The following is a 23,512-nucleotide window of genomic DNA, read 5'->3' on the forward strand; positions in this document are numbered from 1 at the left end:
AAACCAAACTATAAAGTAATGTCAAACCATTTTGATGAATAAAAATGTTGTTTTTGTTGGGGTTTTCAGTTATGTTTAATGAGTAGTGACATTTGGGAGAAGTAATGTGGGTCTAAGCCATTTAACAATGACAGCCGGGTTAGAATTTCCATCATGGCCCTAAAAGCTTTAAATAGTTTATTACTAAAAATGTGCATATTTGCTATAACTGCTTTAAATTAAATTGGCAAGAACCAAGTGTCTAAAATAGTTGTTTATTTATTAAATAAAATTTAAACCAATGGAATTAATAGTCCCATGTATTAAGAGACCTTACTTACTGCTTAGATCCAGATTTAGTACTACTACTTAGACTTAGCATACTTACTAGATTGAGTACTAGATCTAATTACTGCTACTTTTTAAAACTTTTAAAAGTTATTAAATTCAATAAGTTAAAAGGTAGGACTATAGTATACGCTTATAGTTATGGAAAGTAAAAACAAAGAAGTGAAAGAGAAAACAGTAACATTAACACTTTAAACAATGTAACTTAATTTTACTTAAAAATAAATGAAACTAAGCAACAATAAATTATAATACATTATTTAGACTAGACAGTAGGTCCAGATCAGCAACTGAGGCAGCTGTCTATCCTTTGGTTGCATCTAATCTAGTTAACCACATCTAATCTAGTTAACCACATCTAATCTAGTTAACCACATCTAATCTAGTTAACCACATCTAATCTAGTTAACCACATCTAATCTAGTTAACCACATCTAATCTAATTAACCACATCTAATCTAGTTAACCACATCTAATCTAATTAACCACATCTAATCTAGTTAACCTAGGCTAGTTATTGACTAGCTATCCTTGGCTACTTATTCAAGTAGTCCATACTTCTACTAATGCTACTAATATTTAGATACTTCAATAAAATCCTAACTATATCATATACCAGTATGAGTATATTACACTTGAAGTAATTCTATTGGTACAAAAATAAAAATTTCAGTACCATGCCACTTAATTAGATTTCATTATTTATTGTTTTTTTTTTCTAGAATTTATTTGACTTATACATTTTTATTCCCAAAATCCTTAAGCATCTATGTCAAAGTTTTATGTTTATATCATTAATATAGGCATAGAATGATGATGTGATAACTTTTGTATTTTATTGAATGGCAGATCCCTCTTCAGACGATATTTCGTATGACTTTTTGAATCTCAGACAGAAGGCTGCCGCCCCCCCCCCCCCCCCCTGGCCTCATTCAACCTGGTGGGCTTGTTGCATAGAAATAAATATAAACTCAAAACAATAATATAAACAATCTCCTTTTGATTGGTCAGGCCACAGGCCACTTACTTTTTGTTGTGTGGCGTGCCTTAACCAAAACAAACTATCTCCATTCATTATTATAAGGGATATTATTATGTCATATAATTTAATTAGTTAATTAACTAATTTATTAAATACTGAGGTTCAGGGTTCCCACAATATTTTGACCAGAAAATTCCCTGCCATTTTTCATATAAATTTTGACGCGCATAACCATTGAACATAAACTTTCAAAACTATATAAAATTAAGGATACAAGATATACGTTTTCGATATGGGTGACCTTTAGCTCATAAAATTTTTAATTTCTTAAATGGGTACTAACACCTTTTAGCTATCTAACCCAAATATTTCGGACCTCTACAGCCTACGGTTATCCTTTTATTGTGATGTGAAACATGGTACCCCCCCACCCCTAGCAAATTTTCACATTACTATGAGGACAGCGGCTATCTTTGATCGTGTATTACATCATTTATTGCCCGCGAAGCACCATAAAGTATACAGCAATCTATCGGCCAAGCACTTGTGTACACGCTGGTTTAGTGACCTTTTCTTTTGTTCTACAAATAAGTGGAATAAAAGTTGTTTTCTACAATGTCTAGCCTCAAGCGCTGTACCCAGTGTTGTGCTATTATCAAAAGGCTATAAACTTGTGTAAGCTACAATTTAAGTAGACATTGTATTGAAGGGAGACGACCAGCTATCAAAAAGAACTTAATCTGGTTTGTTGAGAGTTGTTCTAAGAATAACACTCGATTAATAGGATATGTAATACCTAATAGTCATTAATTCATTACCTGTTGTATACATATTTTCTGCTTACATAGAAAAATCTATCTAAAACTTACAACATAAGTCAACACATATTTTATTAGTCAAATTGTTCTTCCACACATAACAAGACGTCTTTTTCTGTTTTATATAAGATAGAACGCACAGTGCCTTTTTCCGCCCTTCTTTTCATGTTTTCTCAACTTTTCCTTTTTACTCAAAATTCAACATTCAATTGGCTACGGCTTTGAAACCCTTTGTCGTACAAGACTGAAACGTTCCATGTACATTCGGCATTATACCATCTACAAAACTAAGTTTACTACAATACTTTAGGAAATATTGATATTTAAGTAGCATCACCCCGTAATTTCTGTACATAAATGTACATAAAAATTACTATTAAAAATTGAATATGAGCTATCGCATTGATTAAATGTAGAAATGTATAGTTTGGTTTGAGAAATCTACATCTTTCATCAGCTTTTAAAAGTATCTTTTGGGAACAGTTACAGAGGTTTGAAAAGGTGTTAGTTTTCACACCTTTTAGTGGTTTCCAGGGCAATCAGTATTGCTATTGGCGGCTATATATTATTTTTGTCTATAGGTTAACAACTATTAACATATGAATTAATTAAACACCCAGAAATGGGTTAAATAACAAATTTTTTTTTTATCCTTAAACCACATAAAAGCACATTTTTAAGGGGTGCCACTCATTTTATTCTTGTCTTTAAATTCAATCCTAAAACTTAAATTTTTAAACCTGAAACTTGATGTTGCGTCAGAAATTTTAAAAAGTAAGTTTGAGATTAATTACTTTTTGAGACATTTTATTAACATAATGTTATTTTATACATTCCTTTAGTGATTTTTAACATTATAAAAATCTTTAAACAAACATAAATATTTAAAGGATTGTGCATTTAACAAAAAAAGTTTAAAATTGTAGGTGAATACCAACAAACTGTAAACAGCAAATATTTAGCTTAAAGACAAGCAGTTTGAAAAATCCACCTCATGCTATTATTGTACTATTTAATTCCTTAGCTAATATCTAAATAAAAGAAGTTTCTGTTATTATGAAATAACACTGAAACAGGTTTTTTTTAAGCTTCACAAAAATGAAAATATTTTTTAAAAATTGAACTTATTTAAACTATAATGGTCATTTGCAATGATTTCAATTTAATGATTATGTCTTTTCTTAGAGGTACCTACATATCTATATTTTTTAAACTAGTAATTTTAACATTTTAGTTTGATAGACAATGAGATTCAACCGGATTAACTGAAATGAGATTCTAGGGTCTATTTTTTAAAAATTTCAAATACATTGTATTTTGAAAAAACAAAAAATTTGAAATAACAAAGACTGCTATTAAAACTCAACATGGTGGAGAGGTCATTTGAAGACCTATAGCATTCGTAATTACATGAACAACTGCTAACCGGGATGGATGATGATGTCACTTTATCCTTCCACTCCCCCCTCCCTCCCCCAACAAGCTGTATTAACATGTGGGCCAACTTGGGGTTACAGTGAGTTCAAGCCTCATTTTCTCCAGTTGTTGCAATTTTTATCTCCCCTCCCCCATGAAACATTGTAGTTGAGCCAAATAGGCATTTTAGATTGTCAGTGACATCACTAGCATTTAATTTTTTTTTTCATGAAGGCAAGCAAAGCTGGCTTTCACCAATTTCCTTTTTTTAAATCTGGTTTTTCCCAAATTCAGTATCACTGGCTAACAGTGAAATAGTCTGCTTGAATGGTTATCCTTAAAATAGGTGATAATATTAAACAAGACTGCACTGGCACGCAATCCTAGTCCTTTAATAATGTTTATTTAGGTCCATCTCTGGCTTACACGGCAAGCTCAAATAAGCAAAAAAAAAAACAAAAAAAAAAACATGTAGCTTAAACTAAATTTTATACTAATTCTGAAATAAAAAAAAAACATGAAAAAAAATGACGTCACCTCAATGTTGAGTAACTATAAGCTAGCATAGTAGTAGATGTTGTATAATATACGCTTGCATAGTTGGAGAAAAACAGATCAACAGTAAAAAAGGCTCCGGAGTCTTAATACTAAAAATAATTTCTAGAATCGTATGTCAAAAGTCTTGTTTTGTTATCTAACTTCAAACCCAAAAATTTAAAAACTCAAATTTTGCTAACCCAGAAAGGGATAACCCGGAAAAGTGGCACCTCTGAAAAAATAATGGAAATTTTAGCAACAATCGCAAATCGTGGGTGATTATACTATAGTTTGCTTCAATACCATGAGACTAGTTTTGTGTGCCTTAACTCTAATCCACGAGAACCGGTGGGCCCATGCCTAATCCAAATCTCGCAATATTTGGGGGATGCAAAAAATTTCCTGGCTGTTATGAAAAATTCCCGGCTGTTCATTGGATTTCCTGAACGGGAAATTTTATTTTAAATTCCCATTTTTTTCCCGGTTCCCTGTCTCCATGGAAACCCTGGAGATTACAGTTTTCCTGTATGATGCAGTAGGTTTATCATTTTTAATTATATATTTGTACTAATAAAGAAACAGCTTTGTTGTTTCAATACCACCCTCTCCCCTTCTTGAACTCAAAGTTAACCTTTTAACCCTGTTTGTAAAGAAATGTGGTATGCTGTGAAGGGGCGGGTGGGTAGGGTATATACTCATCGGAAAAAATCAACTGTGGATTGGCCTTGGATGATGTTGTTGGCCCATGTGGATTTAACTTTTTAATTTCAAAATAAAGGTCAAGGAGTGTTATTTTCACAATCAAATTTATCTAGTGATGTTTGTTGGTTGTTAGCCAACTCCTAACAAGTATTTAGATTTATTGTCGTACAATTGCTTGGCGGTGTGAGTTTCGTCAAGCTCATATTACAATTACGGTGAACTATTGGAATGATGTCATGCACAAAGTAACAGCTACCGGTAGTAACATTATATTATAATATTAATACTTGGCTGTACTTACGATATTACTTATAATAAAATGTGTTTCCAAATATTTTTAGGCTAACGGGATCAACATTTAAATAAACAAATTCAAATACCTACCCCATTCAGTAGACGTATTAGGTTACTTTTGCATAGTAGCACATCAACATTTTTAACATTTTGTAATGAGCAGACTAATCCTTAATTAAACTAGAGTAAAGTACTGTAGTCAAAAACAATGTAGAAATCAGAGTTTCTTTGAGGGGGGGGCGGAAAAAGTCTACCTCCGGAACGAAAAAGAATTTATATAGAAATATAAACTTTTACCAGTGTCGTCGTACCCATCCCCCCCCTCCCCCCCTCGAGGAAAAGAGTCTGAAAGAAACACTGCTAGAAATATAGCTCCTTTGTTTACATGACTTCACCCTCCACCTCTTGCCTAGTTTAATATAAATTTACACTTTTAACCCCGTTAGGATGTGTGAACTACTGATGACCTAACTATTGAAAAAAATCGATTATGGTCTTATAATTCATCTCCCCTACTCGCAGTTTTTAACTTTAGAGCCATATACAACATAGCTGGTGTATCTCATGCAAATTTACTTACAACACTAGGCTACACACTACGGTTGTATCGAGGATTAAAGCTGCAAAACTTGCATACAGTATGAAACAGTGGAATTTTGTCCTTAGTTATTTGTGCTATAAAATTCTGTTTCAATATTGGGATTAGATAGATATGATATTGGAATCCTGTGAGTTTGTTAATTAATATGTAAATGTCATGTACCATCAGAAACTAAATTAATAATATAGCATCATTCGCAAGACATGTGTTGACGACCTCTAGCCAAACATAGCTGGTTGACAAATTCAAATTTTTCAAATTTCAATGGTGATGCATTTCTCAAGGATTTTATTTTGTGCTTTCTTTAGGATTATTTTGTGTGATGTGTAGATTCAAAAACTATTTTGTAAGTAGTATGTTTTTTTACAATAAAGCAATTTAATAGTTTGCGGGCATTCTGCAATCATGCAGATTAATTTACATTTTCGAATACTTAAACTTAGGTCACACGACAGTGACCTGAGGCTGTTGTTTCAACATTCCCTTACTAGGTAAATTACTCAAGACAAGAATCACCCCATGAACACAATGCATCAATTTTATTTAATAATCTTCATAAACCATTCTGCTAGGGTAGTTTTTTTCACAAATTTGTCGTCTTCCAGGTTTGTTGTCAAGAAACTGGTATTTAGTTCACAGGCACATATGAAAACCACGTGGTTTGACACGTGTTGACACGGGACATTGTATACATCCAAACATCACACAAAACAGCTCTTTTTTTTTAAAATTCTTTGAAAAAATGGCCGTCCGATTTTTTTAGGGGTCATTTATCTGCCCATTTTATGAAAAACGTAAAAAAAATCTAATTTCTATTACACAGAAAAAAATGGCTTTTTCTGCCCTTATTAGCTCTAAAAACACGTCGCGCGACGCCATCAGCCAATTTAAAGCTGAGGAAGTCCTTGTTTGATTGGTTGGCGGCTGACACTATGAAATGATCTATGGATGGCTCAAAATGTATACCCCTCCTAATTCTAAGTAAATTTTTATTCTGCGATAACTTTCACCAAAATGCTCACCAGTAAGTACCTTACAACAACACTGTACACTCCGGTACAGGCTACAAACTGAGTAGGGAATAGTCCTACCCATTAACTTCATTAGTATTGTCATTAAGTTATTAAGTCAAAAGGTAGGCCTAAACAAAGGTTGGATGTTCATATTGTTAAAATTTAAAAGAACACAATGATTTAAATTTTAATAATTTAAAAAATGATTATGATCACAATTCATTTATCATATGTCATTGATATTATGATTATGTTAGCTCAATATGTTATAGGCCTTTAGTAGCTAAGCCAATGCAAAAATTTAATTTCAGTAAAACAATATAATAGTTATATATTTGGATAGGGGCTGTCAAGCTGATTACAGATCAGTTTGAATTTTCAAAATCTGACCATAAACAAAAAAGTTATGAATTTTTTAGTCATTAAAAAACAGCAGTTTTTTCAGACAACCGGGGTAGACCCTGAAAGAGGAAAAATACTGGGAGGGTATGGACCAAATTTTTAAGCGTTTTTCACTGAAAGTGGTATAAAAGCAAGCAGACTTCACCAATTGATATCATTTTAGGAAATTTTATAGATGTATGCCGAATCCAATGATGCTATTTTAAAAAGTGTCCTTTGATTACACAATCGACTAATCTCATAGATTATGTAATACCCCCCTTTCAATTTTTTTAAAACATCTAATAATCAATGTGATAAGAAGTCATTGTTTAAATGTAACACTGTTTTAATCTATAATATGACATTTATATATGCTGAAGCTAATGTAAGTATTTAAAATGGTCCAACATTGTTACATAACTATCATATGTTAAGGTTAGGTAATACCACCCTTTGCTCACAATATACCATGAGTTAGTTTTGAAATCACTTTAGCTCATTGTCAGGTAACTTCAAGTTAATAGCCTACTAAAAGAAAATATAACAATCAAGTTTTTCAATACAAAGAGAAGAATGCTATTACTATAGTAAATTTGTGATTATGTAACTTCTTAAAAGATGTTATGTAATCTATGTCCAATACTATAGACCTACTCTATTCCAAAAATTTAGGCCTATTTCATTATAATTATATTTCTTGTTATTTTAAATATCATACAACTTTCTGCTATAGAATTAGTTACAAATGTGTCTGATCAGAATCAGAGTGTGCTTTATGATATTTACGTAATATTATTTCCCATATTAAAGTTAATCATTTTTACAATTTCAATAAAATAATTTTTGGAGGAAAATATTTTTTTAAAAACTTGCACAAGGTATAGTGTAAGTTATAGGTCTATAACATAAATTATATTTAAGCCCAATGTTTATGCTAGTAGTAAGTAGGCTTATGTATTTTTGTAGGCCTACCATTAGGCCTTTTACAATTAAAAACTTTCTTAAGAAAAAAGCATGTGTTTGAGTGCTTGACTGTGTAGATCTAGTAGATTTTAGAAATTGTGTAAGTTCAACGTGTTTGGCTATATACAGACACGTGTACCACCACAAGCTTTTGCCTAGATTTTGTTTAATCTGACTAGCCAAATCTTCTGACCAACGAATTTTATTGCCCTATTACGTAAACATGATTGCTGGATAGGCTAGTCGGCCAACCTGATGAACGTGTCCGGCGAATATTGTGTAATCTCAGAGACAAAAGTCTGGCAAGATTTCCTGATCTATGCCCGATGGTTAGTAACATTAACTCCACAAAGTGAAGGGGGAGGGAGGTGGGGTATGAAACCACAGTGTACCGTACGGGTGTTATACGGACTAGTGGGGGCGGGGTGAGGCTATGGATGTTACGTTGGGTGTTACATATACGGTGTAGGATGGTCAGTGGCTACCCCCATCCACCCCACCCCATTTTGGTCGATTTGGCAAACTAGTAACCTCCACTTTGTTAATGGTATTAAAATTTGTAGTCAAACGAAAAAAAGAGCCATGGATATAATTTATTTTATTTTTTAAAGCCGTTTTTACAAAAAAAGTAATGTAGACAATAATGAAACATTTCGCGAATCACATTAGCATTGTTTGATCGGGCCGCACCCATCCGGATTAATTTCTAAAGAAGATTAGTTTTGACGCTTAGTCCTCAGCCGTAAATACTGATAAAACTTTTTTTTTTTGCCGTTTCAATGGGTTAAGACAAAGTTATGAAACATGCCTGTCTACTTCAAAATAAAATAGAAATAGCCGTCGAGTCTAACACGGGAACACATGTATCTATCTTTAGAAATTGTTTACAATATCATCCAATTGAATCAACCTGCTAGCGTCACGTGACCAGGCATTCGGCTGTGCTACACGGTGTGTAGATAGACACAGCAGAACAAGCAGTCGGACAGCGGTCGGCGCGTTAATTTTAATTTTTGTTTTATTTTAAAATGTATGGGCGACTTTATTTGAGGGTATTGTAGAAAAAGTCATACATATAAATAAACTTCCAGATTCCAGCAATGCAGCGCAGGGTTCAAATTAAAAATCGGTCTATAAATAACCCATGAAACTTGGTTCAACTTAGCTGTACGATATCTCCGAAAGTATTTAATATATTTTGACGACGAACCCTGCGCTGTATACGTCTACATCTAATCTGTATTTCTGCCAGGTTTCACTGTTGTAGTACGTAAACTCGATTCATGTATAAAAATATTATAACGTGTCATCTGTTTAAAGAGGGCGATTCGAAGCACAGCCGAGCGGTTCAGTCGGACAGTGGTCGGCGTGTCATGTTTTGATTTTCGGTCCACTTCAAAGTCTATAGACGTCTCTATCTTAGGGCATTATAGTACATATCATACATATTAATAAACGTCCAGATTTCAGCAATACAGCGCAGGGTTCAAATTAAAATTGGTCTATAAATAACCCGGGAAACTTGGTTCAACTTTGCTGTACGATATCTCCAAAAGTATTTAATATATTTTGACGACGAACCCTGCGCTGTATATGTCTACATCTAATCTGTATATCTGCTAAGTTTCACTGTTGTAGTGCGAAAACTGGAAGAGTCTATAGACTCAAAGTAACACCCCTGTTTTAAAAAGTTGAAAAAGCCTCCCCCCCCCCCCCCAAATCGGCATGCCGCCGCGGGGGGTAAAAAATGCAATTCAATCGGCGATTTCTTCAAGGTTTGTAATTATATTGAAATCAAACTTATACAGTTTAAAAGGTTATTCAATTACGAACAGAATGGTGTATGACATGTTAATATAAACATAATAAAAGCATGCTAAAATTTTAGTTGAACATGCAGGGGGTAGGGAAAGGCCGATTTGTCCGATTTTCTATAGTAAATCTTGCTCTCAGACACTGCTGTTTAAAGTTAATTTCTGGCCTATAATATAGGCCCTATATTGATATATTTTAGTTTTTCTTACTAAATCTAGAATTTACCCAAATTTCAAATTAAACATGACTACTGAATGATAGACATCCATATTTAATCCATTAGGCACTAATTTTGACGTTTTAGTTCGTTTTAAACGAAATTACTTAATTTAATATTTATTGACACTCACAAAAATGCACAACACACCTCTCCATGACAACTCTTCTTACGCTTGAAGCTAAAGAAAACCACAAATAGGTTAGACTTTTTAAGTGGCCATGTACCGGAAGTTCCCCACTAGTGATCATCAAATAGCGGTCACGTGGTTTAAAAAAATAAATAAATTTGGTTGTCATTCAAAAGTCGTGTCTTATTTTAAAAAGCGCATGCAATATTTGATTTATTTCTTCATATAATGATAAACCTAATAGTTCTACAACCTCCAATTCATTTTTGTGACCTCCGGGAAGATATTTTAGAAGTTCTATTAATTTTAATGAGACCGACTTTTAAATTTAGCCTTCATTCTCCAAAGCAAATTTTAAAATGCTTTTCTGGCATATTTAGCCTTGCCACCTATAGCATGTTTTTATAGCGTGAAAACCCGCCATTTTACTCGTGATAAACATTTTTAAAAGTAATTCTAAGAAGGTCTCTGGAACTAAGACGGAAAATTGTCGGAAGTCATGCATCCGGTCCGTACGCCATATTGTTGTTAGCAACCGGCCACGCCTCTGGGTTAGCGAGAAATACTAATATATTTAGTAGGTTGAATTATGGATTTTTTTAAATAAAATATTCTGTTATTTTAAATACACCATTAACTTCCTTACCCCTTAAGAGAACATTTGACACCACATTTAAATATCTAGCTTACTCGGTTGACGAGAAAAGAGAGAATTTGAAAATTAATCAAAAATGGAAAATGAATGACAAAACAGCGTTCTTGGTCCTCGACCGGCATAACATGACGTCGTCGACCTGTGTACACGAGCTTTTAATTCCCGCCATGGTAATTGCGTCAGCTTAGGTAATTTACTCACCGGAAAATAACAAAAAGTAACTGGTTGATTTGATAATAAAACTAGATCTAGTTATTTTATTATTTATTAAATTCTAATCTACATGTTATTCATACCATTTTATGCAATAATGAACACCTGCATAAATCAAATGACCATAATAAATATTTTTATTTCAAATTCTAATTTTAAATAATAAATATGCTTAAAATGATATTATAGTTTATAAATACAAATACATTTTATTTTACACTCAATTCACATTATATTGAGTCAACAGTGTGGCAGCTGAGGTTCATACATGGTATTAGTGTCTTTTTTTTTTTTTTTAACATTACATTTTTTTTTCATCTTGAAAACATGACGTATGTGATTTTTTTTTTAAATAAAATCTCCAAACATCGTCACTCGCGTGATTGCTTGCTTGCGTTTACTATCCTATTGATGAAAAATCCCACCACGGTCGCGGGGTCACCGTGACTTCAGCAGGCCTATAGTACACGTCATAGAATGAACACGTGTACACGAGATGGTCGGTGTCTTCACCTCTCTCCCCCCCCCCCCTTCTTCAAGCAAATTGAAAAACAGACCTACTTTCCTACTTCTGATCATTTTTTTAAAAGTTCGGTAATTTTTTTTTTTTTAAAGTTCTCATATCAGGCATGCTAGATAATTTTTTAACTAGATCTACATCTAGCTTAAAAAATAAAATAAATAAACGCTTAAAATGCCCATAAACAGATTATTTAGCGCCAAAAAAAAAAAAGGCCGCTGAACGAGCATTTTTTAAAATACGCAGCAATGAAAATTGAAAAAGGCTAACGGCCGATCAATAAGTCTAAAAATCGCCCGTAATTAGGCCTAGCTCTGAAAAAGGCCACTGAACGAGCTTCACTAATTATATAAACGAATAGGCCACGCAGCGCTGACGAGGTTAACCACCGGTCACGAATGCAGCAACTGTCGGCCCACAGTGAAGAAAAAATCAATATACTAATAAAATTACTAATACAATAATAATGTCCATAATTTTACTTTTTCCGCACATGCTACAATTGAATTATAATTAAAATACTAGACTTAACAGTTCATTCCGCAAAAACTAGATTTAGTTGTTTCTGTCTGGCAACTAGCGTAACAATGATGCAACGTTACTAAAAATAGCAGAGAGAAATTGTCGCATGGTTACTTACGGGGTAATTGGATTTTTGGTAAAAATCATCCATAATACTGTAAATATACATGGTAAATATCTCAATTATATATTAATCTACTGTTATACGGGCCGTTTTCCCCGTTATACGGTCGTTTTTGGCCGCGGTTCAGTTTATACGGAGAGTGCTCCACTAGAAATCCTCTCATTATTTACAACTACAATTCTAGCGATTTTTTCTGGCATTCTAAGGCATATTATCCATTTTATTAGCATCTTGTGTTAAAATAATGATAAGAATTTGCGAGATTAACAGTTTTTTCATATGTCGTGGATTGGACCCTAAAATAAACGTAAAAACCGTCAGAAAACGACGCGTGACGTTTCAGGGTCAGAGGTCAATCCAGCCATCTAAGCAATGAGGCGGCCTAATATTTAGCCATTGATTTAGGTTTATTATTCATTTATCTATAATATTTGACACAAACATATGACAATATACTTCTATTAAAGCCTTGGGTTAGGGTTAGGGTTACGTTTTCGTACATTAATTGCCGCGGGCGATTTTACGTACCCAAAAAAAAACGATTACCGAGTTTAGATCTAAATTTTAAATTCTAGAAGTAGAATCTAGAATCTAGATCTCTAGTTACTTAGTTACTGTTAGGCCTAACTACTTTGCAAAAATAAATTATGTACAAAAATTTCCATACCCTAATGTTAAAATACCAAGCATATTATAATATAATAATAAATAGATCTAGATCTAGATCTATTAATGTCTATTTTACTTAGTATTATTATTATTATTTTACAGCAAAATCAATTGTTTGGTCGCCATTTTGGTAAATAAATTGACTTAAAAGGACTGGATTTAAAATATCGGGATTTAAAAAATCTAAAACCCACTCTTTAGATATAGCTATGTTAAACTATAAATAAAATCAATGTAATTATTAAAATGCAAACAGTTAATACATTTTCAAACTTGATTACCTTTTTATATTTAAGTTATAAATATTATTTCTAAGCCAACTTTATTGTGGAAGAATCCTGGGAAATATTTCCCCAAGTGACGGTGGTTGCGTACGACGCCAAGGATGATGATCAGACTTTAATCAATTGGTGAAATGTTAAATGCATATCTAATTATTTATTATTAAATCAACCGCAAACCTAATTTATAACCCATCATAAAGTATGCATACATAATAATACATATTACTACCTTCTTAAAGTAAAAATAATAAAAACATCGATATTTTTCTAAAATCTTGTCTGAACTCTGAGTATTAATATATAGTTATTAGTTAAATATAGGCTTAGGGCTTAGCCTAAGTCTTAGTATTTTAATTTTAATCAATTCCTATTACAAAATTTATTAAAACAGTTTTCACAAAACGAGAAATGACGTCTAAAATTCGTTTTCTAACATTGCTTTTTTATAATGCAAAAGTGTTACGTCGCACCATCTGAACCCCCTCTCCCCCTCATCACACACCGTCACAAAATTACAGACCCCCTCCCCCCTAGGAGTGTGACATAAATAATTTATGGACAACCCCATAGCCCATGGCCATGCATAATAATATCAAAATAATATTAATATTAATAACCCTAATAAATAATTATTAGGCACTATTATATTATTTGTTTAGTCATTTTAGGTAATCTATTGTTTTAGGTACGTAAAATTGGCTGAGGCTAGTAATGTTGAAAAAGGGTGACTCATTAAATTTTAGTAATTAATTCACATTTTTATGAGGATTTATGTTTTGAAAGTTACAAAAATGTTTAAAAGTTTTATTTCATTAATGTAGGCCTACCTGTTTTTAAATTACTGTATTAAATTTGTTTGTTAGTTTTTTACTTTCTCGTATATACGTAGTATAGAGAAAGTATTGTAATCGTGCAAAAAAAAAAAATCGAGATTTTTACAAATCTCGACGTTTTACACCTCACTGATACGGAAAAACATAATTTTGCAATCTTGTCCGTATGTCTGTGTGTCTGTGTGTGTGTGTGTCTGTCTGTGTGTCCGTGTGTAAACACGATAACTTGAGTACCGTTACTGCTAGGTTGATGAAATTTCATATATAAGTATTTTATCAAAATCGTAGATCCGTACCAACTTTTGAGCGATTTCCGATAACCGGAAGTGGTACTTTTTCTACTTTGAATTTTTCAAAAGCTTATAACTTGAGTACTATTTCAGATAGATAAATGAAATTTCACATGTAAGTAAAAGATCTAATTCTCTACCTTCTGTTAAATTTTGAGTAATTTCCGTTGACCGGAAGTAGTAATTTACGCTACTTCCGATTTCTCAAAAAACTAATGTAAATTTTAAAAGTACTAATAATATTGCGCACTATTATGCGCTTTTTTATTTCGCGTTCACTTGGTGTGCAATTAATTTGTCTACGAGATTTTATTCTATTTTTAAAACTTTAAGTATTTAAAATGGATTAAAAATCATGTCTATAGCCCGAGTTCCCATCCCGTTATTTTATATAAGAATATTCGAGAAAGTTTAGGGGAGATCACTCCCGGTTTATTTCTTTGTGATATTGGTTTTTTATTTTTTTTCAAATAGATAGGCTAATTATTATGAAAGGGTTGCAATCATAGAAACTCTGAAAAATTAAGCTAAAGACTAGATCTACTAAGTCCAGTTTTGTTTTTCAAAGATTAACTGTAAGATTTTTACTTATTATTAACATAATATGTACAGATCTAGGCTTTAAGTAAGGCATATCTGTAATCTTTTTAAAAAATCTATTTAATAATATCAAATCAAAATTTTAAATTGATTCTGACTATTGTCTATAGGATTATTACATATAGGTCTACATCAAGACCTTTGGTTATTTTTTTAAAATTAATTTAAAAATTGAAACTAACTATTGTAAACTTGAGACAGAATAATCATATGTATATGCATCCGTTAATTCCAAACTAATTATTGTAAACTTGAGACAGAATAATCATATGTCTATGCATCAGTTAATCCCATACTACCATATTCTTAACAGATGGTAGCATAGGCATAACAGTCTAAGGCCTAAGACTAACAAACAATGAACATTTACCGGTTCATGCGTAGCACTGATATGTAAACACACATGTACAGTGAAATGAAGTGAAATCAGCCTTTTGCCTATTTTTTAATGGGGTCACAATGTTTTAAAAACATATAATTTCATGGTCATCATCACATGAACATTTGTTTACACACAAGAATTGATTTTAATTTTGTTCTACATGGATTGAGGCTAAGAGGTATTACTACTTGTTAATATAAATCTAGTTCTCAAGGCGTTCACCCACTTCAATTTCTTCACCATGAAACACGCGCAATTTACGACCTACTTTCACATGCATTGTTCTCTTGAAAATTAAGAAAGTAATTAAATAATATGCATGTGAAAATAGATTCTAATTAACTGAATACATTATAAACTGGCTGATCTAGCTGCTTTATTTAGCTGACTGCTATCAAACTATTATTCTTAACCCTCATAAGCGCTTTTGAAACAAGGGTTGATATAAACAATCAAATTGAAAGTAGGTCAAACCAAATAATGTATAATATTTTTTAAAATAATTATTAATGTTTTTTATATTTTTATTATATTAGTTTAATAATAGTTGTAGTAGCAATGCTCACTAAATTTAAAGTTTAGGTTAGCCTTTCTCTCCTCATGGAAGCTTTCCAGACATCTCTCTCCAAATGTCCCGAGGTATATCCAATCTAGGTGTCTCCTTCCAAATCATGTCACCAGGTCTTCCTGATATTTTAAATATTGCCTTTTGTTTATTTTATGGATAAGTTGGGGTATTATAGTAGTTTACTAAGTTAAATCAGGCGATTCCACCGGCGCACCGGCTGGGTGCGATTTAGTGCCCGGACTAGACTGTGAGCACTATGTGTTTACGTTTGCATTTGTGTTTGTGTTTGTTTTTCTTAAGTGTTGCGTTTGTGTTTTTTTTTTATGTTTGTTTGCATTTGCGTTGTGTTTGTGTTTTCTTTTGTGTTTGTGTTTTCTTCTGTGTTTGTGTTGTGTTTGTATTTGCGTTGTGTTTGTTTTTAGTTTTGTTCTATTCCCAAGTTGGTACATTTAAAGAAGATTTACCATAGCGGAGCACGGGTATGCAGTTAGTATATATATGTATATATATATATATATATATATATATATATATATATATATACATATGAGTACACACGTGTTTGTGTGCATGAGTGTAAAGTATTGGTGGCTGGTGTCAATAGAAATTTGAGGGCGCCTCAGACCAACACAGAAACCCTTTATTTTAATACAAGCTATTGTCTTACAATATGCAATCATTGAACAACATTTTAAAAAAAATATTCAGAAAACGCAATATAAATACTATAAGACAACAAACAGATAAAAGTACATTTAAACTTACTCAGCTGCAATCATGTCTTCTTGGTCTCTTTGCTAATTTATCAAGAATCTCATGCGCTAAAACTGTAATTCTTGATGAATATTTAATAATGCCAAACCATTTAGTCTATCCATGCAAGTATAATTTCACAAGTAAATTTTTAGCCATCTCAGAGTGGAAAAAGAGCATTCACTGACAACATGCTGTGTTACAATTATTTTCTGCAGTTTATATACTGTTGGAAATATTTTTACGTTGCACATTAAAAGCGCTTGTTGGGAATTTTGCTGTACATTTCCACCAGTAATAAAGTGGAGCCATTATAGTTTCTATTTCTCAATGCCTTTATTGATGACACAGTTTTAAAAAAAAGTTTTTACAAAAATGTTGACAGACTCATTCAACCCATCTTGTTGCATGCCATTGTTTAAGTCGCTGAAGTTTTAAATGTCAATTTTTCTATTGAATTTGCTAGCAAAGATTGTCGTTTTGGTTTGTTAAAATGTTTTATGTGCTATTAAGAATTCCCATACAGCTTCTCACAGCTGGTAGTTCTTAGGCATCAGAAAGTGCTAGATTTAGACTGTGAGATGCACGTGAATAGCCAAAACAAATTTCTCAGCAACATATTGTTGCGCCCCATGAAGTCGACCACTCATTGCTGTGGCTCCATCATATCCTTGACCAATCATAAAATTCCCATCTATGTGTAAATTTGCAAGAGTCTCCATCAAAACATTTGCAAGTCCTTTGCCTGTTAGATCAGTTTTACTTAAAAACTGCAAGAAATCTTCCATTCCTTATGTCATTATCAGAGTAGTGAGCACATAACAAAAATTGCTCATTACCAACTTTCCCTTGGCCTATTGTGTTCCAGATTATCAAAAATTAAGTTTTAAAGTAAAATCATAGTCATTTTGTGGCGCCCCCCCCCCCCCCCCGGCCTATGCCTGCCAGTGCGTGAGTGTGGGGCCAATCGATCTCCATGTTTGCTACAGGATCTCTTTCTCAAAGCACAACTGGTAGTTGATTTGTCAACTGCCACTGTACATCTTTGCTGATGCTATAAGGGCAGTAAATTCAAAAAATCTTTCTGAGGGTAAGTTTATACAAGTATTTTCTTCTTAATTGTGGCAGTTGTTCTCCGTGACTCAGTTCCAAAGAGTAAAACAAACTTTACTGTTGTATTGAAGACAAAGATTTTTATTCCAAGAGATAAATCGTTAAACAATGTTTATTTGGTCAAAAGCTGCTCTTGCCTCTGTCGTTAGTTTTATTTCTGCTTGTGTGTCACCTTGCTTTTCAACAATGCTGGCAATCTTCAAATTTTTCTAGGGCTTCATTTGTCAATGATATAGGGATGTTGCTTGATGCATTGACTCAATGTTATAGGGATGCTGTTTGATGCATTGACTTTTGCCAATGTTATAGGGATGTTGCTTGACTTTGGCCAATGTTATAGGGATGCTGCTTGATGCATTGACTTTGGCCAATGTTATAGGGATGTTGCTTGATGCATTGACTTTGGCCAATGTTATAGGGATGCTGCTTGACTTTGACCAATGTTATAGGGATGTTGCTTGATGCATTGACTTTGACCAATGATATAGGGATGCTGCTTGACTTTGGCTAATTTTATAGGGATGCTGCTTGATGCATTGACTTTGTCCAATGTTATAGGGATGTTGCTTGACTTTGGCCAATGTTATAGGGATGTTGCTTGATGCATTGACTTTGACTAATGATATAGGGATGCTGCTTGACTTTGGCTAATGTTATAGGGATGCTGCTTGATGCATTGACTTTGGCCAATGTTATAGGGATGTTGCTTGATGCATTGACTTTGGCCAATGTTATAGGGATGCTGCTTGACTTTGGCTAATGTTATAGGGATGCTGCTTGATGCATTGACTTTGACCAATGTTATAGGGATGTTGCTTGATGCATTGACTTTGACTAATGATATAGGGATGTTGCTTGACTTTGGCTAATGTTATAGGGATGCTGCTTGATGCATTGACTTTGGCCAATGTTATAGGGATGTTGCTTGATGCATTGACTTTGGCCAATGTTATAGGGATGCTGCTTGACTTTGGCTAATGTTATAGGGATGCTGCTTGATGCATTGACTTTGACCAATGTTATAGGGATGTTGCTTGACTTTGGCCAATGTTATAGGGATGTTGCTTGATGCATTGACTTTGACTAATGATATAGGGATGCTGCTTGATGCATTGACTTTGGCTAATGTTATAGGGATGCTGCTTGATGCATTGACTTTGGCTAATGTTATAGGGATGTTGCTTGATGCATTGACTTTGACCAATGTTATAGGGATGCTGCTTGACTTTGACCAATGTTATAGGGATGTTGCTTGATGCATTGACTTTGACCAATGATATAGGGATGCTGCTTGATGCATTGACTGAGAATTTTTCTCTCTGTAGGCATTCAGGCCATCCTCAAAATCTAATTTATCTATTTCTTTTATTCGAAAACAAGAGTTGAAATTCCATACTCATAGAGAAATATGGACACAAATGGAACTAAAACTCAAAACGTATATGCAATGTGAGCAATTTTTTAACTAAACAAGTTTCATGTTTATGAATCATTCTGCAAATTCAAGAATTCTTTTGTGATGCTGGCTACTCCATGGATTGTTCTCCCAGCTCAGGAAAGTCATGCTGGGGTTCTTTTTCTTATTCTTCTGGAGTTTGTTTGCAATTGATTTGAGATACTCAGTAATCTTCTCTTTAAAATTTCATTAATTTTTACCTTCAAAGGAATCTGCTACACTGCAGAGTTTTTAAAACTTGGCAATGTTTCCAAGATTTATTTTTTTCACCAATTTTCAGCTTGGACATAAATGCCCAGATATATAATCTCCTTTCCCTGAAGTATCTGGTTAATCCTATTTTGCAGTTCTAATATAGCTGCTTCTTTTCCTTCCTAAATTTTTCATTAAATTCTACCCAAAGGTCTAGGGACAACTTAATTTCATCTTTGTGTTTAAGGGGGTAGGCGCCGGTAAAAATGACTTTTAATACTCGTTAGAAAACAATTATTTCTTTACAGCTTTTTTAAGGTACATCCGCATATGCGTTTCCATAAAAATAAACCGGGAGTTATCTCCCCTAAACTTTCTCGAATATTCTTATATAACACTATGGGGATAGCAACTCGAGATATAGACATGATTTTTAATTACTTAAACTTTTAAAAATAGAATAGAATCTCATTGAAAAAATAATTGCACACCAAGCAAACGCCAAGCAAAATAGTATATAATAATACTAATATTAGTAGTACTTTATAAATTCATATGCAATTTTTGAGAAATCGGAAATAGCATAAATTACTACTTCCGGTCAACGGAAATGACTCAAAATTTGATAGAAGACAGAGAATTAGATCTTTTACTTACATTTGAAATTTCATTTATCTATCTAAAATAGCACTCAAGTTATATGCTTTTGAAAAATTGAAAGTAGAAAAAGTTCCACTTCCGGTTATCTGAAGAAATCGCTCAAAAGTTGACACAGATCTACAAATTTGATATAATACTTATATATGAAATTTCATCAACCTATCTGTAACGGTACTCATGTTATTGTGTTTACAGACACACACACACACACACACACATAAACACACACACACAGACAAGATTGCAAAACTATTTTTTTCTGACTCAGGGAGGTGTAAAATGTTCTCGATTTTTTTTTTTTGCATGATTACAATACTATCTCTATGCTTCGTATACAAGAAAGTAAAAATTGAAGGAAAAATCGTGGTAACTATGACAATGGCTGCCATCTTGAAAACTCCTTCGTAGGTTTTCCACCATTCATACAATATTATATTTTAAGCCCACTAAACAATGAATTCATAATCTTCTACCATATTTTGGTGTGCTCGGCTAAAAATTTTAAGTGCATATCTTCAAACTAATTTTGTATGAATTTTCAAATTCTGGGTTTATTAAAAACACTAGTTTTAATTCCCCAAAATTAAGTGTTTTGAATGGGATGCCAGAGGATGTGCCTGATATGATTTAGTGAGCGACTATAGCAACACATTTTATCCATAGTCCATCGCACTCTTTTTAAAGCATATTTAAGTGGCATAGTGCTCATGTGTGAACACGGGGTGCTGGAGAATGCACCTGATTCAATATAGTTAACGATTATTGTTGCCCATCATGTCTTTTTTTAAGCCTTTTTAAAAAATAAGAGTAGGTTCCTTGTGCTCATGGGTGGGGGGAGTTCGGGGCACCTCGGGTTACGCAATTGCCACGGCGCTGGTGGCTGCATCTGATGCAGTTTTATCGCTGAATATAGTAGTACCCCTTACCCGCTATGCAGGACGTCCGATTAACGGATACCAAGTGCTAAGATAGCCACTCTGGACGCCAAACGGTGTATTGAAAAAAATCACACCCTCCCGGTTCCCGCCCGTAAGAAGAATTGTCAATCTGGGTGTTTTCTCATTAACTTCTCAAATTTTCATGGCACTCTGATTCATGGTGTCAAACCGCATCCGACTTTTATTTTTTATACACTGTGTATAGAGATCAATCGCATCGCACCCTGTGAAATTGAAATTGTTTTGCCTGCAGAAACATCCCCAGGAGTATTCTCGTATTCTCAATAACTTCCCAAAGTTTCATGGCGGTCAGATGAAAGGTGTAGTAATGCATAAAGACAAATAAACCCACACACTTTCATTTATTTATATATATATATATATATATATATATATATATATATATATATATATATATATATATATATATATATATATATATATATATATATATATATCAAGTATTGTTATCATGCAAAAAATTGATTTACACATCCGTGCTATTATGATAGATAGTTTGAGTTATAATGCTGGATATTTTACTGTCATGAAATAAATTATTCAGACATTATTCCTTGTTTATTTTGTAGTTATTTTATTAGCCAATGTTGAAGTTTCAGGAAATTCTTGTTTACATTATTAAACTTTGTACACTTACAATCTTTGTGTGATAATAGCCATTACAACGTTGATGAGAATAATTGTTGTTGATTTAATTATGAAAGCTTTTTTCTCTTCTTTTCTTCAGAATATGACTTCAATTTCTACTTGCTAAGCTGGTAAATTCCGGCCCATATATGAGAGTTGACTCAAGAACTCACAGAGAACTGCAGATCTGGGAACTCATTTAGCTACTTGAAACAATGGGATTTTTTGATGCCTTGGCACAATGGTTGGGGGTCAAAAAGAAGGAGGTCAATGTAATGGTAGTTGGGTTAGACAACAGTGGTAAAACAACCATCATAAATCACTTTAAACCACCTGAAGCAAAAAATCATGACATTGTTCCTACTGTTGGTTTTAATGTAGAAAGATTTAGGTCCAAGTCTTTAGCTTTTACAGCTTTTGATATGTCAGGCCAGGGTCGCTATCGTAACCTTTGGGAACAATACTATAAAGAATGTGATGGTATCATCTTCGTCATAGACAGCAGTGATAAATTACGCATGGTGGTTGCTAAAGATGAGCTTGACCTTCTTCTTCAGAATCCTGAGCTTAAAAATAGAAGAATTCCAATTCTTTTTTTTGCAAACAAAATGGATGCTAGAGATTCAGTGTCAAGTGTCAAGTGCTCTCATCTGATGGGACTGGAAACAATTCGAGACAAACCTTGGCATATATGTGCTAGCAATGCATTGAATGGTGATGGCCTGCATGAAGGTGTTGATTGGCTTACTGACCAGTTAAAAGATGTTTTACTGAAAAAAAAGAAATAATTAGTTTGGAATTTGCAACCACTAAATAATTCACTTTAACATCACCAAGTAGATGAAAGTCTTTGTCAAATTTTAATTGTGAATATATTGTGTAAACTGTTGTTTTGATCCTATAGAAATGGCACACTAGGCCATTGTTTACCAACATCTGCTAGTGACATGAATATGTGTAGGAATATCCTTTAGAGAAGGATTCATATAGTAAAGCTACATTATGGATTTATGGTTTCAAGTTTTGATGATGTAATCACAATAAACATATAAATCTTGGTCATCTTTCAAATGTATTTCAGCTTATTGTTTATAGCTTACATAACATTTAAATACATTTGGTTGAACCAGTCTGATAAGTGGTGACAAGATTTATAGCATTTTCCCCCCCTTTTTAATCCTCAATCTTACCATATCAGCCTCAAATGCTGTGTTAGTAAATCTTACCATATCAGCCTGAAATGCTGTGTTAGTAAATCTTACTATGTCAGCCTCAAATGCTGTGTTAGTAAATCTTACTATGTCAGCCTCAAATGCACTGTTAGGTGAAATCTGATTTCACTTTGTAAATAAGTCATTTTTTTTAAAAATCCTTAGAAACAGCATACAATTTTTTATTTTCTAAAGACATTTATGTTTTGCTTCTTTCGTTTAAAATATTTTTCAACTGTGTAGATCTTGTGCCTATAATTGAACTAACATCATAATAAACCTTTTTGATTACACTGATTACAGAATTATAAAATGCTTTTTTTTTTAAATGAAGGAACTGAATAGTTTGCTGGCCAACAGGTACATCTGGCCGACAGGTACATCTGGCCAACAGGTACATCTGGCCAACAGGTACATCTGGCCAACAGGTAACAGGTACATCTGGCCAACAGGTACATCTGGCCAACAGGTACATCTGGCCAACATGTACATCTGGCCAACAGGTAACAGGTACATCTGGCCAACAGGTACATCTGGCCAACAGGTAACAGGTACATCTGGCCAACAGGTACATCTGGCCAACAGGTACATCTGGCCAACAGGTACATCTGGCCAACAGGTACATCTGGCCAACAGGTAACAGGTACATCTGGCCAACAGGTACATCTGGCCAACAGGTACA

The 23,512-nt window shown here is 33.3% G+C and overlaps 2 protein-coding genes across 7 annotated transcripts in view; one reads left to right on the top strand and one right to left on the bottom strand.

Annotated features, from left to right (window-relative positions):
- LOC131935891 (transcription initiation factor TFIID subunit 3) overlaps window positions 1–13,048 on the bottom strand; it is a 65,940-nt gene extending 52,892 nt beyond the window's left edge. The window contains exon 1 of one of the 3 annotated variants that reach the window (XM_059292620.1): window positions 13,003–13,048. The gene's annotated coding sequence lies outside the window, so the exon portion shown is untranslated. Of the gene's footprint in view, window positions 1–12,900 lie in introns of all 3 variants that reach the window. The other 2 variants (XM_059292619.1, XM_059292618.1) reach the window with 2 other exon arrangements.
- A 201-nt stretch (window positions 13,049–13,249) lies between these two features.
- Window positions 13,250–23,125, top strand: LOC131935896 (ADP-ribosylation factor-like protein 6). Of its 4 annotated transcripts, XM_059292635.1 has the most exons (3): window positions 13,250–13,385; window positions 13,872–13,910; window positions 21,720–23,125. In XM_059292635.1, exon 3 carries the CDS (start codon window positions 21,835–21,837, stop codon window positions 22,405–22,407), a length of 573 nt encoding a protein of 190 aa, XP_059148618.1. In that variant the 5' UTR covers window positions 13,250–13,385; window positions 13,872–13,910; window positions 21,720–21,834; the 3' UTR covers window positions 22,408–23,125. The 4 variants fall into 4 exon arrangements, with proteins under 4 accessions (XP_059148618.1, XP_059148616.1, XP_059148617.1 ...); XM_059292633.1 differs by lacking the exon at window positions 13,872–13,910; XM_059292634.1 differs by lacking the exon at window positions 13,872–13,910 and having other exon boundaries at window positions 13,250–13,312.
- Window positions 23,126–23,512: the final 387 nt, after the last annotated feature.

Source organism: Physella acuta, unplaced genomic scaffold, assembly GCF_028476545.2.
Source record: "Physella acuta isolate Inbredline_101_S28 unplaced genomic scaffold, ASM2847654v3 ptg000163l, whole genome shotgun sequence".
In the NCBI taxonomy this organism is placed as follows: domain Eukaryota; kingdom Metazoa; phylum Mollusca; class Gastropoda; family Physidae; genus Physella; species Physella acuta.

Bases quoted from the DNA above. Each gene is read 5' to 3' on its own strand.
- LOC131935896 (XM_059292635.1), top strand. From the start codon at position 21,835: ATGGGATTTTTTGATGCCTTGGCACAATGGTTGGGGGTCAAAAAGAAG.